The sequence below is a fragment of the Podarcis liolepis genome (assembly GCF_965112155.1).
Source record: "Podarcis liolepis genome assembly, chromosome: 10".
Classification (NCBI taxonomy): Eukaryota; Metazoa; Chordata; class Lepidosauria; order Squamata; family Lacertidae; genus Podarcis; species Podarcis liolepis.
The window spans coordinates 36479961-36499530 of record NC_139562.1 but is presented as its reverse complement, the minus strand read 5'-3'; the positions used below and the strand labels follow the sequence as shown (position 1 = coordinate 36499530).

The 19570-nt window shown below is 41.2% G+C and overlaps 1 protein-coding gene across 1 annotated transcript; it reads right to left on the bottom strand.

Moving 5' to 3' along the window:
• Positions 1-1540: 1540 nt before the first annotated feature.
• Positions 1541-15873, bottom strand: UBE2N (ubiquitin conjugating enzyme E2 N). The gene is made up of 4 exons (XM_083463051.1): positions 15715-15873; positions 6088-6334; positions 5782-5922; positions 1541-5138 (listed from the first exon to the last, which is right to left on the bottom strand). The coding sequence occupies exons 1-4, from the start codon at positions 15742-15744 to the stop codon at positions 5098-5100; spliced, it is 459 nt and encodes a 152-aa protein (XP_083319177.1). The 5' UTR covers positions 15745-15873; the 3' UTR covers positions 1541-5097.
• Between the last annotated feature and the right edge of the window lie 3697 nt (positions 15874-19570).

The window sequence follows — 19570 nt, the reverse complement described above, 5'->3', positions numbered from 1 at the left end:
CTCCCTTCTCCACACTCCTGATACATTACCTCACTCTGCTAAATCTGCAGTTAGCAGATTTAAAGAATAAGGACTGCTTAGCAGCTCTGAACAAGCATGTTATCCAGTAAAGGGGGAGGGGTTAATAACAAATATGTTTAAACCACTGCATGGATGCCCACCCCACATACTCCTCTCAAGGACATTCCCACATCTCCCAATTAATACATTCAGCATTCCACTGAACTTTTCCCCTCCTGTGTGAAAGGAAACAATGGAGAAAAGCAAGTATCTGCAACTGCACAGCAGAAGTGTGCTTGGCCTCTTATGTGAGCCTGTAACTTTCCTTCACTAGGCAATGAGTTGAGTTACTCTACAATTTTAATCTCCCACAGGTACTGGGAGTCCACTGAGACAATAAGGTGAGTGTATATTTGTCTTTTAATTTATAAACAATTTCTATATACTCATGTCACTCCTAAACTTAAGACATTTGACCAGGAACATTGCTGTTAAATGGAATAGTTTCACAATCCAGTCACAATACCAGAAAATAGAGCTTCTGTTCTTCTGGATAGGGTTGTACTAAACCTGAAGGACCAAGGGGTGATCTTGGCTCAAGCTTTGCCAGTAGAGACTGAGGTGGCCAACTTCAGTTGGTATGTCAGCTCTGACCCTATCTGAACAGCTACCCATGCTTTGGTAACCTTCAAAATTAAATGACTATTATACTTGAGCTTCCGCTTTAAAAATAATCGGGAAACTTGCAGAGTTTAGAACACAGCTGTGAAAGATTGCGAAGACTGAGCAGTATGTGCATTAACCGTTGTGCAAGAGCACTAGCTCTGGGTTTATTTGCAAGTCCAAGTTTTGACTTTTAAAAAAGCTTTTACATTATGGCTTGCAACCTGGTAGGGCTAATCTGCTGCTCTCCACTTATTACTTGACTCCAACTTCCATTGGCTGTATCCTGCATAGTCAATAGGGACTCCCAAGATCTAGTAGGCTCTCCATTTTCCTGAATCTTAATGCACCAAACAAATCCTTTCTTAGAGACCTTCTGTACTCCCAACACATGAGGTGCAGCAGATGGCTATAGGGAAAGAGGTACTTTGCCATCATGCCAACTTTGGAATGCCGTCCCCCCCAAAGCCTCAGCTGGCACCCACTCTGGTGGATTTCTGATACAAAGCAAAGAACTTTGTGGAGTCTCAGGATTTGTTATTGTTCAGCTTAAATTTATGTACTTTTTGAGGTAACTTTAATTTTGCACTTCTAGCTTGCATTTCTGTATTTGTACTTAGGTGCACTTGATTTTAAACTTTGCTGATGACACAATAGAAGTATCCTAAACAAAATAGGGAAACATTTTTGGGCCACTAAAACTTCAATATGAACCAGTGTGCTTCCTGAAAAGGATAGGACTTCTTTCTTGTCACATGGAAAGTTTTTCTCACGAGGGGAGAGGTTATTTGGTAACTTGCTTTTTTTCCCCATTGTACAAATATGCTTGAAAATTTACTGTGCGAATACCAATCTTTAAAATGAGAAGCTCACTGTATAATGAATAATCACTCTTCCTTTTATTCAGTGTCATAACATTACAGTCAGAAGATGTTAAACAGAACCTATCAGGCATTTAAAAAATAATCCTGAACATAGGAGGAATGTACATTACACTCAGATATACATGATTTCTAACCGTATTAGACCTGAAGATTTTACAGTAACCATAATTTGCTGGGCATATGCTTCATTTAAAAGCATAACATCCACATTATTTTAGGCCATAATTACACTTGATATTCAATATGTTTACTCTTGTAAAACTACCCATGCAAAGCATGGATTTATTTGTCACTGGGGTCTTCCTTCTTTCAAGAACACACACAAGAACCATATTTTTATCAGCTAAAGGAAAAAGAGTTATCGTGAACATGGTTTTAATTTAAGCCAAGGCTTCATACATCAGTACACATGCCAGATAACTGGCCTGAATATTTATTAGCACCAAGATTAATATGAAACACCTGTACTGTAATTCAGTAAAGGAACCCCATCTTTCTACCTAGCCCTATCATAAAGCAAACATACGTAAATAATTCTACTTGGTTTATTAGTATCATACAGTGGGACAATTCCAACCAGCTGAGATGTACCGAACAAGATGACCTATTTATTGTTGATAGTCTTTTTAGAACTCCTTTACAGATAAAAGTTGTTAGTTCAATTAAACACAGATTCAAGTACCTTCAGTGACTCTTTAGCCACATTCCTTGACCTTTTTTTTAAGGGATAAAAGTCTAGTTCTTAATGTTTACACTTCATTAGGAGAAAGATTCAGGTGGAAAATGGAAATTCAAAACCAACCCTTGTAGTTACTTTAATTACTGCTCTCAACATTTAGAGCCAGAACACAGAGGGGCTTTTTGGAAATTTTACTCCTTAACTGCAGTCCTAAAGGAATGCCTAAACTCCCAAGTTTTGGCACAAGAGCTGTTTTTCAATGCACACATGGAAAAAATATAGCATGCCTAGTTTACAAATGCATATACATCTGCTTTGCGCCAACTCCGTATTTTAAACTTAGTAAGATTTCAACACAAGGTGTTTCAACACAGTTCCAAGGGCAACTGATGAGAAATCCTCAAATTTGAGTGTACACACATCTCTAGTGCACAGCATAGATTCAACAGTTATTTGTACAAATTTAAAGACATTTACCACATATGCAGGGCTGGAAAGGACACAGTCCAAAGTTAAGCGCCTCCCATGCCCATTTATTTCAATAGGAGAAAGATAGCATGTGTTCAAAGCTACAATCCTATGTGCACTCATGCAGAATTGAATTCAGTGGGATTTACAGCAAATAAAAATATTTAGGATTAAGCTGTAACCCATTGAAATTAGTATAGCTCTTGCTAAATTATGCCCTATGTTTGAACATTAAGTAACATTCCAACTGTATAGTTGCCATATGTACTTGGACTTCAGCTACTGTGTACCATTTTTAACAGGTTTTATGGTATTTTTTCCATTGGTTTTATTCCAGAATGTAACATACAGAGAGCCAGAGCTTACGATGTCTGGTCTTTTTTTAAAAAAAAAAATAATATCATGGTAGCAGCATTTAAAAGCCATTTGCTATGCAGGTATTCAAGTTTCTTAAAAAAAACTACTACAGCTGCAAACATAAGCATTTTTTAAATATAACTTTTATTAAACTGAGTGGGACTTGTTTTTGAGTAGTCAGAGATTATACCACTATGCATGTGGTCATGTTCATTCTAGTCATTGACATATGAGAACTTAAACGCTCGTCAAGTGTTAAGAGAAGAATAACACAATCAGTTCTCTACTACGGCAGACAGTGGTGCTATTCATTGGTAGTTGACAAGGACTAGCTAGAAGCCCAGAAACAATCTAAAAAAGAATTTCAACTAGAAACAATTTTTGAGATGCTCTCTCTCTCTTGTTGAAGCAGATAATCAGCCTTTTATCATGCTATAATGCAGTCAACTCTGACAATACCATCACTAAAAGCATTTTTGTCTGTTGAAAATGTGATTTTAATAGATATTCTTTATCTTACATAAGAGCACAATACATACACCACATTCTATAGAAACCCCAGATGATGCTAGAATAGGTATGATGGGCAGAAAATTATGGACCTCAATACTGTTTTCCCCCCCACCCCCCAAACTGCAAGACAGACATTACCCATGCCAAGCTGGCATTACACTGGCCACATGGAAAGCAGAGATATCAGAAAGGTGGTCAAGGCAAAGAAGTAGGGTAAGAAAAGAAAAGAAATTTTAAGAAATACAGAAGTTAGAAGTTGGGATCAAAATATACTCCCATGAGTTATTTACATTTTTGCGTGATATCTTAAGAAATAAGAAGTTTCCATCTTCAAATGAAGAAATGGGTCAAGAAAGTAGTAGCTTAAAGACTGCAGGTACAGCCAGAGCTAAGAAGCCTAATTGCAAATACCTTAGCAACCAATTGACCTGCACTGTTAACATCTCATTTTATGCAGAGGATTTATTTATTTAATTTTAAGATCCAAGTTATTTTAAAATGTATTCTGATACTGGATAATACGTAGCACAAGACAGACAAGGTACACATACACCCAAAATTACTGTTTGTTTTGCTAGCTTCCTGCTTCAGTGGTACTTAACTTTGCAAGTACAAACACATTAATGATGCATCTAACCGACTCTGATAACAATTACATTTATCAGAGGCTTTTTAAAAACAAAAGAAATATTATGAACACTAATGTGGCATGGCCTATGAATACAGGTCGAGAGGGGGGGAATCCAATATTTCACTACAGCTGTTAGGTTGATGAAAATCAAAGTGTTCTAATCTGGCTTCATTAAAAAAAAATGATTGTCACAATTGAAAAGTGAACAAAAGAACACAGCAAAACAAACTGTACAAAGGCAAAGTAGAATAACAAAATATTTTACTAAAACATAAGATTTACAGAAGATTTTTCAGACAAGCCATACAAAATGGTCACAAGCTTTTTTTTTCTTTTCTTGAAGGGAGGGTTTTTACACTTGACAGCAGAATCACAATATTATTAGTGATGGATGTTTAATGTTCCCATTTTTGTTCAAACAGCCAAGCTTGTCCATCTACAGCGTCTAAGTTAGACTTGGCTAGAGGGCATATTCTAGAGTATAACTGGTTAGCTGCTTTAACCAATACAATTAGCATCACCATAAAAAAGGGAGGAAGAGCCCACACAATTAGAACAAAAATCCCTGCAGCTAACCCTGACTACTTTCATTCACAGTGCTTACACTTAACTCATGATGGGGAAAACTTATTAAAAGCAGAGATGTGCTACTGCTTTTAAACAATTTCACAAACAATCCCGATGATACTTCTAGCCTCTGCTCATGCGGAACAGGAGTGAATTAGGACAAGACACAGATTTGCTAGTATGCATTTAAATCACCAAAGAACTGATGTCTGGGTTTTATTCTGTAATGTTTTCTAAGACTGTGTCCATTAAATGCAAACAAAAACAAAAACAAAAAAAAGGAAGAGGTCTTGGCAGAACAGGAAAAAGTGATGCACACTGATTCAGAGCACATTTTAAATATTATTCATGGCATATAGCCTAGTCCATGCTCTGGCTGAAAAGAGAAAAGAAATATGTATTAGACAACAAAGCATCTAACTTCAGAATTCTCTACTCCCTCCCACCTTTCTTGCCCAAAACTCATTAGAATACTGGCTATTCCTGAGGACTACATATAATAAAATGAATCAAGTGCCAAATGTTCCATAGTTTTGCACCCTCATCTTTATAGAGCTATAGAGGCATTTACAAATTCACATCAATAATGCAACACTTACAACCAACGTATGGTACATTGATTGTGTGACTTATGCACATCAGATGCAAAGGCAGTACCTGCTTACAATAGACAACTTATCAACCAATAGGTTTCTCACTTGATAATTTCCACACATAAATCTATGTACACACTCATACAAGAAAACTGAAAAAGTCAACTAGAGGTCAGACTTGGCCATCAGCCCATGATGACGCCCACACTCATAGACTTGAAAGTAGGCTTCCAAGACTGCACAAGTTACATGGCCAAGATGTGACCTTATTTACAGTATTTGAGTTATTGTATGTATGACTTGGAGTGATTCTTACAAAGATTTATTTTTGTAAGATACTTGAGGCATCTGCATTTGGGATCAAAAGCAGGACAAGAATTTTATACATAACTCAATTTTCTTTAGTTTAGAGTAAGGGCACACTACCTGTTTCTATGGCTTGGGCTTCATTGGTCTTCCACTGCTCAGCTACATCATTTGCTAGTGGATCATCTGGGTTGGGAGCACTTAACAAAGCCTGGATTGATAGCAGAACTGTACGGATCTGCAGAGCTGGAGACCATTTGTCTGAGGAAGCAAGTTAGAGAGTACTAAAGCAATATTTCAAATACAAAACACACACCCCTTAAAAGATAACTGAAATATGAAATAATCTTCCAACTATTTTAATAATCTGAAAAATGCATGGAAGAGAAAGATATGCCATGCTTATCATGGCTCCAAAATACTTACCTTTCAAAATATCTAAACATATTCTTCCCAATTTGTCTACGTTAGGATGATAAATTTTGGTCATGAAACGTACTTTCGGAGCTGCCATTGGATATTCTTCTGGAAGGAATAGTTCAAGTTTAAATGTCCCACCCTCAAAGGGAGAATCCTGTGGGCCTGCAATGACCACATGAAAATAACGTGCGTTGCTTTCATCTGGCTCTGCTTTTATTCCAGGAACAGGTTCTGCCAGCAAGCGCTGGGTTTCCTGAAAGAGAGAGAAAACCAAAGTGGAACACACACACATGCTATTCCTCTAAGAGGGCAGCCATCCATGGACAAAGGAAGTATACAAGTTGTTGTCCTCCCAGTACATTTTACCAAACCCTCAGAATATTACCTTCCCATCTGGTGAATCTAACTTTTCAGACATCAATAAATCAAGAAGTCTGAAGAAGCAGGCACACTGTATTAACCCAGCACCAAGAACTGCAAACACTTCCCCTTCCTATATTCCATTATGTAAGCAAACAGGTCCAGTTATCATTTAGTAAATTTAGTTTCATATTGCTATATTTAGATGAGGTTGAAGTGCAGTATCATTCTATCGTGTTGTGATGTCTCTATCAGCAGGAAAAATAAATAACCAGGAAAGATCACACGGCAGTTCACAACATAAAAATACAAAATGAAAACGCAAAATACATAATAAAACAAAAACACAAGCAATAACCCCACTTCCAAATGTTTTGCCTGGCACCGAAAGATATACAAATCATAGAACTGTGGACTTGGAAAGGACCCCAAGGCAGGGTTCAAAATTAGCAGGGGGCCAGGTGCATTTTACACCTAAAGGTTCTCCAAATGCGAGCACCTCAAAAAGTCTGAGTGCCATTTTTTGCGACTGGCTGACACTCAAGGATTACTGAAATGTATGTGCTTTGGAGCCTTGAAGTATATGTTAAGAATAGACAATATGTTAAGGAGTAGAGTGCTTTGAAAACTAAAGTATGGTACCAATATTTTTATTGTAAACACCAAATTAAACATGTATTAACAATTTCTAATAAAAATGTGGCACTTATGGGAATTGTGTATTAGTTCCTGCTTATCAAAATAATAAAAAGTGTTGTCACCCCCAAGTGCCAACTAGACATTCTGTTTTGGCACCCACAGCCCAGGTCTCAGAAGCCATTTGGCTCCTAGCTTTTCTATCTTAGTTTCTAACATTACTCCAAGGGTAATCTAGTCCAACCCCCTGCAATGCAGGCAAGCGCCCCTGGGGAGGGAATTCCACAAACAGGGAGCCACCGCAGAAAAGACCTGTTCTCCTGTTGCCATCCTCTTGTGGAAGAGGCACACACAAAATAGCCTGACATGATGATTGCAGGGTCTGGATCCGTTCATATGGGGAGAGGTGGTCCTGAGCTGTTTAAGGCTTTATAGATCAAAACCAACACTTTGAACTGGGCCCGGAAACTAATCAACATAATTTAGGCTATCCCTGTCCAGATAGCACAGCTGGGCCACCAGCTGAAACTGATGGAAGGCACTCCCTGCCACTGAGGTCACCTGAACCTCAAGAAAAGGATCCAGGAGTACCCTCAAGCTACATACCCAAGCCTTCAGAGGGAGTGTAACCAACCCCATCAAGAGCAGGCAACATCCCATCCATCTGATCTAGGGAAGCACCCACTAACAGTGCCTCAGTCTTGTCTGGATTGAGCTTCAGTTTGTTGGCTGTCATCCAGTCCATTACCAAGACAACAGTCCAGCACATCCACTGCTACACCTGCAGCAAGGAGGAGTAGATCTGTGTGTCATCAGCACGTTGCTGACAACATACTCCAAAACTCCAGATAACCTTGCTCTGCAGCAATTTCATGACACTACAAATCAGTTCACTACAAGATGCAAATATAGTAATGATAGTGTTGATAACAGTGAGATTGTGTTTGGCTGCATTACTAAACAAGTAACCTTGGATTGGTATCAAAAAATACAGAATATCCTCAGCTATTTGGTGCAGAATTGTGATCTGGGAATCTGCCAAGCACATCACTCCTGCAATGTTTAGACAACGTGGTCTGAATTCTCTTGCTTCCTCCATCTTCTGAATCAAGGGACATGAATGTCTGAAAACTACCCACACAAAAGCAAGGCACATTAATTGTGGAAAACCTGTTTCAATTCATATAAACCTTTTTCTGATGTCCATGAAGTTTAAAATGAAACTTCAGTATTTCAGGCTATGAATTATGTTTCAGACAATGGTTTTGTCTAGAGAAATAAGCTTTAGCTGAAGGGGAGAGGAGGGAAACTCATTCACTGATGGATGGACACTGTTAAATGTCAGGCATTGACTATTACTTCTATAAAGGATCAGGCTGCAAGTCTGAACAGCAGCACAATCTACGGTAAATATGTTTACTCAAAATAAGTCTCACTATGTTCTATGGGGCTCATTCCCTAATGAGCTTAGGACTGCAGATTCAGTATAGCAGAAGTGTTCATTATTTTTAGAATACCCAGATCCATTGCTATTTCTTAAGTTACATCAACAGGATATTTGCTTCCCAGGCCTGTCTCAAAGAGTCCTCAAACAGTTTCAAACAGTTCTTGTCTACTCAGAGATAAGTCCTATTGACTTCAATGGAGCTTATGCTCAGATACAGTAAGTGTGCATTAGTTTGCACCCTGAGACTAAGAAGTAAAAACTATTTTTTTGTTTTGTTACAGTGTTAACAACAAAAGCTAAGATATACTTAAGATACTGTGAGTTGCAATAACTTGTAGCTCCATATCTGACACTGAGTCTCGGACTCAAAAGAGCTGCTTTTCCTCATAGCACTTGCGCCAGGCCCAGTGGATTTGTGTCTTATATCTGAACAGTGACTCTCACACAGGTCATGAACTGTTTTGGAAAGTCCCCTTGGTTTCACAAACAGTCTTCCTTGTGGCAAGGAGACTGATATTGAAGGAAAGAAGTCTATACATTGGTACCTCGGGTTAAGTACTTAATTCGTTCCGGAGCTCTCTTCTTAACCCGAAACTGTTCTTAACCTGAAGCACCACTTTAGCTAATGGGGCCTCCTGCTGCCGCCGCACCACCAGAGCACAATTTCTGTTCTCATCCTGAAGCAAAGTTCTTAACCTGAGGTACTATTTCTGGGTTAGCGGAGTCTGTAACCTGAAGCGTATGTAACCTGAAGCGTATGTAACCCGAGGTACCACTGTAGTTCCTTTTGACTCATGGAACTAGTGTCACAGTTATTTGGACACTGGCCTACGTATTTTCCCAGTTATTGTCTGAAAAATGCATTTATCAGGCTAAAGATAAATATTCAATTAACTGTCATAAATACTGTATACCAAACTGTACTCAAGCCATTCATGTTCTTAAAGCAGTGAGGTTTAGTTTTAACGAAGTATTTAATATATTCCAACCCCAAGAAAAAAACATGGAGAAAATGCTTTTCTTCATGTACCTCCTAAATGCTCACAGGATCCATGCCCCTTCTTTTACTGTCTTCATTAGTGAGAGCCTTTTCTCTCTCTCCCTTCCTTCCAATCACTGATTTCAATGACTTTTTCCATAAAAGCCTTTCCTGGCTCACTTTAAGCTCTACATTTTCCTCATCCCCTTCCTTCTCTCACTGGTCCGTCCTCATGTCCTCTCCTATCAGATTCAGACTGCAAGCTCTCTAGGTGCAGACTGTACAACTTGCTGTTCCACAGCACCAAGCAGTTTGTTGATGCCAACAACCAATGTTAGAGGTGTAGGAAGAACAAGAATGAAGACACTTTTCAATTTCCTGCCGGAGCATTCTCTCAGCTTTGCTCACTGCCTTTATGACATCTGATGCCTTCTTTCCACACCTCTTTGTAACTTTTAAAGGAACCAGAGCTATTATTAGATCTCAGCCAGTAGACAAAAATCATTTAAAGAGATTGAGATTACCAGACACCTGTCATACATGAGTAAAGACAGTTGCAGATCTTATTTCCTGATCATCTGTTCACTTGCTCAGTCATTAACCCATTTTACTTCTCCTTGCCACTTCAATCTGAGTCACAAGCCCCACACCTAAATTGTTTCCTCCCAACTCATTTGAGAAAAATTACTGGAGACAGTCTTTCCCTCCCACAACACTGATACTTATATCTGAGACCTAGTCATATTTATTTTGGCATATCTGATTTACAGAATAGGTCTCAACATTTTTAGAGTTAAACAAACAAACCAAACTACCCTTCCAAATTGGCACTTCAAAAGAAAAGAAACTTTTGCTACTTTCATGCTGCATAAATAGGTTTTAAATGCAGCAAGTAGTGAGAGAACAATGTTGGGTAAACTGATGCCAGTTTAGGAGCTATTCAACTTTCTTGCTTGCTGGGCGGGATAACAGTAGGTCTGCTTTCCTATTTGCATGGGTCTGTTCTTGACACACTGGAGTAAATAAGCACAGTAACATTTAGGCTAAAAAGACCAGTGAGGCAGCATGTCTGCAGTCATCTTTCTAGATATACTCTACAAAGGCCCCAGAAATGTTGTGATAGGTAGGATATTATTATTGCAACTGAAGTACAGCGTATCCAAATCTTACATACTGTTATAAAAGTTACTTGAACTCAGAAGGTATTGGAAGAACAGCAAGGTGTTTCTATGTAAGGTTTTAATGCCTTCAAATAAATTATAGAGTAGCAGTCCAGCTTGGATCTATTATCACTGAAATCAAATGTGTTAAAAATACTACTGATACTGAAACCCTACAAGTTCCAGGTCAGTGATCTGTGCCAGTGCTGGCAATTACTCCAATACAAACTCACTGTACTCATGGCAAAGAAGCCCAAACCTGCTTAGTACACAGTGGAGTGACGCAGCCACGGTCACAAGGCCATTCAGTCCCAGAAGATCTGGGATCAAATAAAGAGAGCAGCAGAACTTTACTAGAAACATCTGTGTGTTGTCACTACAAAGGCAGAAGAAGAAGAAGAGTTTGGATTTGATATCCTGCTTTATCACTACCCGAAGGAGTCTCAAAGCGACTAACATTCTCCTTTCCCTTCCTCCCCCACAACAAACACTCTGTGAGGTGAGTGGGGCTGAGAGACTTCAGAGAAGTGTGACTGGCCCAAGGTCACCCAGCAGCTGCATGTGGAGGAGCGGAGACACAAACCCGGTTCACCAGATTACAAGTCTACCGCTCTTAACCACTACACCACACTGGCACCCACCACTAAACTGACTAGCTACATAAGACTTGTCACTGAAATGCTAGTTTAGTGGTTTTGAACTATGTACAAACTATAAGGGTAAGGGGACCCCTGACCATTAGGTCCAGTCGTGACTGACTCTGGGGTTGCGGCACTCATCTCGCTTTACTGGCCGAGGGAGCCGGCGTACAGCTTCCGAGTCATGTGGCCAGCATGACTAAGCCGCTTGTGGCGAACCAGAGCAGCCAATGGAAATGCCGTTTACCTTCCCGCCGGAGTGGTACCTATTTATCTACTTGCACTTTGACGTGCTTTCGAACTACTAGGTTGGCAGGAGCAGGGACCGAGCAACGGGAGCTCACCCCGTCGCGGGGATTCGAACCACTGACCTTCCGATTGGCAAGCCGTAGGCTCAGTGGTTTAGACCACAGTGCCACCCGCACCCCTACAAACTAGTATACAGAAGGCCAAAAGAAAAACTATTCTCAAATAGATTAATATGCTACAGTTTAGTACTGACAAGGATAACAAAAGCTTCTGCCTGGTGTGGCCTGTACAATCAGTGTTAGAAACTGGGATAGAAAAGCTAGGAGCCAAATGCTTCTGGGACCTGGGTTGTGGGCCAAAACAGAATGTCTAGTTGCCATGGGGGAAGGGGTCAGCAACACTTTTTATTTATTATTTTGATAAGCATGAACTAATGCACAATTCACATAAGTGACACATTGTTAATATCACATTTTTAGAAGAAATTGTTAATACATGTTTAATTAAAGGTGAAGGTAAAAGGACCCCTGAAAATTAAGTCCAGCCGCAAACGACTCTGGGGTTGCGGCGCTCATCTCGCTTTACAGGCCGAGGGAGCCGGCATTTATCCGCTTCCACAGACAGTTTTTGCAGGTCATGTGGCCAGAATGACTAAGCCGCTTAGACATGTTTCATTAGGTGTTTACAATAAAAATATTGGTACCATACTTCAGTTTTTAAAACATTCTACTCTTTATTGTTAAATTCCTTAACATATTGTCTATTCTTAACATATACTGTACTTTGAAGCTTCAAAGCACATATATTTCAGTAATCCTTGAGTGTCAGCCAGACATAAAAAATTGCATTCTGCCTTTTTGAGGTGCTCACAAATGGAGAACCTTTCGGAGCAATATGCACCTGGCACCCTGCTAATTTTGAACCCTGTGTACAATTTTATATTTTTCTACTGTGTCCTACCTTTCAAACAGATAATGCACATCACAAGAACTCAACTTCACACATACCCCAATTAACCAGAGTCCACAAACTTTGGCTTGGCTTACTAGCCAGCCATTGCTTGTTGCTGCCCTCATGCCTCATTTCTGTGCCTCAGAGCAAAAGGAGGGAAGGAGAGAGAAAGAGAGAGAAAAGAAAGGACCTAAGTTTGTTTAGTTTACAATGCAGTTTCTGCCTTTTGTAATAATGATGATGATGATGATGATGATGAAATACCCAATCCCCCTCTCCTACATTCTCTGCAATACACAGAAGGAAAGGCACTTGCTACAAAAATAATGTGTTCGGGTGAAGGGGCTGAGTTGGTCCAGGATCCATTGGATCCTGAGTGGGTCTCACTGACAACATCAGGCATGATAGTTCTGCCCCCCACTCAATCTTCTGTGGTGGCTACAATGAACAGCAGTGCTGCGTGGCCCTGCTGCTCAGCAAAGCCTGTGGGAGTTGGGATTGTACCTCAAGTCCTTTTGAGAGAGTGTGTTTTTAAAAACTATTTTTTGACTAGAAAGCCTTTTAACAAAAATTAGTGTATATATTGAGTCATTGCTCCATGTTGGATGGGTTGAATTGCAACTACTATTGACTACTTGAGATGGTTAATCAAAGGCTCCATAAATCCCCTTTTGGGGGCTTCCCATAGGGAGGGGATTCCACTGGCAGCTCTCCTTACATTCAGCTGATAGAAGGGGGAGTTTGAAGGCTAAGACTGATGCAAGATCATGAGGGTGGGGGTTGAACTGCTCTGCCTATTTGCCACTTTCAAAATTATTTGGGGATAGCTGGGAAACTATTTGTCTCTTACTAACATTTTCAGTTTCCTGTAAATTTTCCAGCCCTGTTTTGTCTCTTGGTAAAATTTCGGATTCCTGTAAATTTTCCAACATTGTTTTTGTAACAAGACTCACTTAGGTTTTGCATTTATTTTGTGATTCCATACATGAGCAACACAAGTATACAATCCATTCAGAAATTAAGAGTTCAAGTTTGATATAAGTTTGGTTTTAGGTTAGAAATCACTTTCTAGGAAATATCAGCTTTCGGTTTCAATTTTTGATAGGCTTGAAATCAATGCCTGGTGAGATCTCCTATCAAGTGGAAAAGCTAAGGTCTTTCATGGTTAGTTGTGCAGTTTTAGTAACTTGTGTAGCTCTTTCTTTCTCCATGTAACAAGGCGTAGAACTGAATCTGAGCTGCATCCCTTTTCACACTTGAGAGTGTATCCCACTGAACTCAGTGTGACTTATTTCCAAGTCAAATGGGTATGTAGAATAAAAATAAGGTAAATACACAATGAATTTACTCATACTATAGTGAACATTTCTCTCAGCATACTGACTGTAGAACATTACATGTTTTTCCTTCAATAAAACTGAGGTAAATCAATGCCAAGTTTCCCATTAATACCCTAAGAGGCCTGCTGGATCAGACATATAGTCCATCTAGTTCAGCATCCTGTTTCTGACAGTGGCCAACCAGATGCCTCTGCAAAGCTCACAAGCAGAACATGTCCACAAAAGCCCTAGCACTGTTGCTCATTCAACTACTTAATCCTAAACATGTTTACTCCATGTTCCACAGACCTCAGTGGGATCTAACCCCCTGCTTAAGTACAATTTAGGGTTGCAGGTTGGCTGGAGCTTTCAACAATATAAATTTAGCAGCAATTCTTTGCACAACTAAGAACCGAGTACAATGTCTCAATCATACAAATCTTTTCCACTGCAACACTTACTGGAATCCAAGGCAACTGATTGAAAACACAGCCTTGTGACCTTTTCAGAGCACTGTTAAGATCATGTAACCCATAATCTGAAAACTCAGAATTACATATCAAGGGTGTACTGCTGAAAGTGTAGCAGTGATAGTATCAACACACAAAGAGTGTTAGTTCTGGAAGCTCTTTCTTTTAAATCAGATACTTCCTGTTTTTAACTTTTAAGCTACATGTGAAAAGATAAATCGATACAATTTCATGCCCATTTTTTGTGCTCCATAATATGCCAAACATGATAGCACCCAAAAACTCAAGAGAAATATGTGCATATGTGTTTTATCTGGCAGCATGAAATCAAAACATTCTGGGCCAAATCCAGTGTTTTTCATACCTCTAGAAATGAATGGACCTAACTAACCTAGATCTGTTCATTTTATTTATTACATTTATACCCCACCTTTCTTCCAAGGTGTTCAAATGTGTACAGTTCAGCCCTCTCACAATTTCATCCTGACAACTACCTTGAGAGGCAGGCTAGGCGGAGAGACAGAGACTAGCTCATGGCCACCCAGTGAGTTGGGGACCAGAACCCCCGTCTCCCAGGTCCAACATTCTAGCTACTACATACCACGTTGGCGCCAATGGGCCTACTCTGATTCAACGGATGCAACCCTCTCCCTTAAAAAAAGGGCACTGCAACAAAACCTAGCTCGCATTTGGGGAGGGGGAGAGAGACTTGGCTAAGCCCATTCACTTCGACCGGCGCTCTTGGGAACCACCACCGTGAGCCAGCAGCGGACTCTGCTGCTGCCTGAGAGCCGACGCGAGGCTTAGGCAAAGCTGCGCCTTCCCGTCGGCTGCCATGCGGGTGTCGTGCGCCGCTTCCCACCAGCTTGCCTGGGCCACCGCCAGGTCTCGCCCGCCTAGTTCGTGCGAGCGAGCGAGAGAGCCCGCCCCGGCCGCCTCCCTTCGCCCTGCCGCGGCTCAGCAGAGGCAGGGGCGCCGGCTGCAGCGGCGGAGAGGGCGGGGACCAGCGCCGTGACTCGCGCGGCTCAGAACCCAGGCCCGGAAGGTGGCGGGGGGGGGGGGGCGCCTTCCATCCGCCCTGCTTGCGGCTCCCATTCATTCCCGGCAGGCAGATGCTCGCAAGGCGCCGCCGCCCCTCAGGCGCGCACCGGCTGGTCCCTCCCGCGATGGCTGCTGCTGCCGTTGTCGCCACCAGGCCGGCCTCGCCCCCCGCGCCCTGCAGCGGCGGGGGAAGGAAGGAGGGCGAAGTCGCCGCCTGCCTGCCTGCCCCGCTCACCGGAAGCGCCGCGCTGCCCTCAGCGCTTTCCTCGGGGCTCCGGCGGCCCCGGGCCTGGACGTGAGGCCCGGCGAGGCCTGCGCGCAGCTTGAGGGCCGAGCGGGGCAAGGGGGTGGGGACAGGCCGGAGGAGGAAGGGGAGCGGGTACCTTGATGATCCTGCGGGGCAGCCCGGCCATCTTGTCTTATTGGGATTCAGGCTCCGCTGGGTCTCGGCTCCGCTCGGGGCTTACGCACTACCGGAAAGAGCTCTGCGCTTCACTTCCCCCTGACGTCACCGGCAGCGCCTCCCGAGGCATGCTGGGAAGTGTAGTCCCGGAGCCAGGCGGCGCGGACAGGTTTGTCCTGGCCGCACCTTCCGAATTAACACAGGTGCCTCGTGTCAGGAGCTTCTGTGGAGGGCAGAGCGCCCTTTGTCAGAGACACACGAAGCGTTAGCCATAGAAGAATGTTGATTTAAACATTGCCGCGCCAAGAACCTGAGTTCTGTGAGAATTTTTTTTGCCTGCCTTCGCTTATTTTATGTATTTTATCCTGCTTCTGTTACTCATGGAAAATGCATTGAGCTGAGCAAGACGCTGACTATATCGTAGATCGCCTCACACTTTCAAACCCGTCTTCGCGGCCTTAAGAACTAGAACTTTGCCTTCTTAAAGTGAAAACTAAGGTTTGCAGGATGCTAAATTTGGCAATATGGAGCAAACGCCACACGTCTAGCTGCTCCTAGCAACTAGGAATGTCTTATAAAGAGAAAGAAATAGCCAGAACTCAGATCACCAAGTAAAAAGAAGGCAACTAAAATGTAAGTAGGCAAGGACAATGATTAGTAAGGTCCATAGACTTATGATCTCATCTGCATGTCTATGTTCTGATCGGGGCATGATTCATTTGATGCAGACTGCTGCAGTTTGCTCCAAAAGGAGGAATAAACCAAGATCTTCCCCCATGACCTAATGACCTATGTTATATGCAGTTACATGCTTCCAGCTTCCACCCAGAGCACACTACAAGCTACGGTCCTACGCATGCTTACTTGAGAACAAATTGAACTCAGAGGGACTTACACATATTGAAAAAACTATTAATGGGATCAGGCTATTTGACTTTTATTGGCAGACTGTGGGCTTTTTTGTTTTCAGATTTTCTACTGTCATGGCTTTTTAATTGGGTTATAAGGAGAATGCTGTGACATTCATTTTCAAAATATGTAAGAGGGTTACAGCATTTTATATATCCTCTCAACATCAGCTGACTACCACCTATGTAAAGCAACAGAATTATACAGAGATCATATCTATCTTCAATCAATGTATAAACAGACCTCACAATAAAACTAGTGCATCAGTTAACACACAAAGATGGAAGATACAAAATTCTTGAATATCTCTTCTGACAGGTAGGAAAACATGGTTACATTTGTTTAGGTAAGATTTGTACTCATATATTCATAGATCTCAACAAAAAAAGCTACAGTTTCTGTAGCAATCTTATTTGCATCGGGGAGAGGGGGAAAGTGCAATGTTCAAATGATTAAACTATATATCAGATTAATCACCTCTTTCTGGATATCTCAATGTTAGTTACAAAATAATAAGGCATGCCATACTGTTTCCATTCCCTCTGAACCACAGGGACAGAGTAGGATATTGCCATGTCCTATCCAAAAGAGCTGAAAGTGTCACATTGAAATGTGCAAGAGTGGAATTTTGAAACATTTGGTTTGTTTACAGAGGTAGGGTAAAAGTCAAATGACAAAGGTGAGCTGGACTTTTTGGCTACTGAAAGCAAATATTGAAAGTCTGTATCATTGATACACAGACTAATACAAGATCTAGCCTTGGCAAAACCATGTGAAAAATGCTGTGATTGAGAGAAGACCAGATTGCCAGTTTAGCAACTTAGCATCTTCACGCATAAACTTACATACTGATCTAAACAAAACCAACAATACAAAAGAGTTGGTACGGGTGATGCAGGACACATATTAGCAGCTGAAATAACATGCATATAGTTAGTGTGAGAGACAGCTACAAGTCCTTCATCCAGCTATACCCAAATACAAATTAAAGGAAATAAAGAACTCTATGCAGCTAGGCTGCCCAGATGAAAAAGAGGACAGAGTTCCTGCACTTATGTGCAGAAGAGGTGATTTTAGTAGCTTTAGCTTGCATGGCAACAAGTTACAACTCCTGAAATTCCCGCTTCTGCGTAACTTTGAAAGCTTCAAGCTTCCTGTTCTCTTTTCTGTCTCTTCCTTGAGGGTGTGCCAGAGGAAGAGGAGAGAGGAGGAGTGTGTGAACTGAAGGTTTGTTGCAGTTCATTCCTGTCATGTTAAGCAATAGTCTGAATTCAGCCTGTGCAAATTTGTATTCTGGATTTCTTACAGTAGTTGTATTCCAAAAACAGCCAAAATTCACCCTATGCATTAATTTGATATCTGAATCAAGTCTATATAAAACTTAAGCCAGGTGATGTTCAAAACAATAGTAGTAAATTAGTGAAAACACAATTTTACTACTTTCTTCAGTACCTCTGGGGAAGTGTTTAAGCTCAATGGTAGAGGATCTGTTTTTGCATACACAAGGTACCAGGGGTTCAATCCCTAGATAGGCTGAAACCCTGGAGAGCCACTTAATATCCGTGCAGACAATACTAAGCTAGATTATCTAGATGAACCAATGGCTTGACTCTATATAAGGCAGCTTTCTATGTTCCACAGTAGATCAGGACCAATAATTAAGTACAAAAATTGACTAGACTTCTACTCCTTGAGTAGTTGTGTGAAGGAGGAAATTCCAGCAAGTGCTGCCTTTTCTCAACTTTGCTTGACATGCAACACCACTAGAAACCCCCACTTCTACACAAGAACAGTACAGTTCTAGTAAAGGCACTGCAATCCTGTCCTCATTTGTACCTGTGTCAAAATGAAACGTCTCTTTGTATATGCTACTGTTGGGCATCCACACAAACATAATAGGGAAAGGAGAATGTTAGCCGCTTTGAGACTCCTTAAAGGGAGTGAAAGGCGGGATATCAAATCCAAACTCTTCTTCTTCTTCTCATTTTGCCTTTAGTACTATTTTGACCTAAACTCTGTAGCTTATGAAGGCTTTGCCATGAATTCTGAACTAAAGGTTTCTAATTGCTTTCCCCATTGTTTTCAGGTTTTTCCAAGTTTATGTAATCATAATTTAACTACTTGTAAGTGAGAAGCTGTCACAGAGAGAGAGGGAGGGAGGAAGAGAAATTCATTCCTAGAAGCAGATTCCTTTTAGATCTTCAACTGCAGTTAGCCCTGTAACTCAACTCCTTGCCCTTCAGTCACAAGCAGTGAAATTATATGCCAATCCCCTTTCCAAATTATCCTTGCTTCAACTTTGCTTCCTGCAAAGACTTTTTAAAGATACCAGAGACATTCCAACTCAAGTGCGTAGCATTTGAGACTCTATTCATAGCCAAGAGCTACGCCAAAAATGAATCTGAGAAGATTTTAGGCTATTTTTTTAGAACTGTCATGTTTGCATGAGCAGTTTGTTATACCATAGCAGCAAAAAGTCAGATTTGCTGAATTAATTCTGCTTCATATTAATTAAGGGAAAGAGCTCTGCCTTTGATTCTATCTAATCGCATATGCACATTTCTGCTACCATGCCTGTGTAATCCACAACACTCTTCATAAGTGATTGAGTTGAATTCACAAAAATAGTGGCGAAAGTTGTACAAGTTGCCACCTGCAGTGCTCCTCAGCCTTTATTTAACAGCTGCCTGGCATGCAGAAATTTGTTAGACAAAGCATTTATCAATGTTTCAACCCCATACTAGGAACACAGGAAGCTGCCTTAAACTGAGTCAGACTATTGGTCATCTGTTGCAGACACTGGCTGGCAGCAGCTCTCCAGGGGTTCAGACAGACGTCCTTCTACCTGCAAATGCCAGGCGTTAAATGAGGCACATTTTGCATGCAAAGCAAATCTTCTCCCAAAGAGGGTAGTTGCCTTACACTGA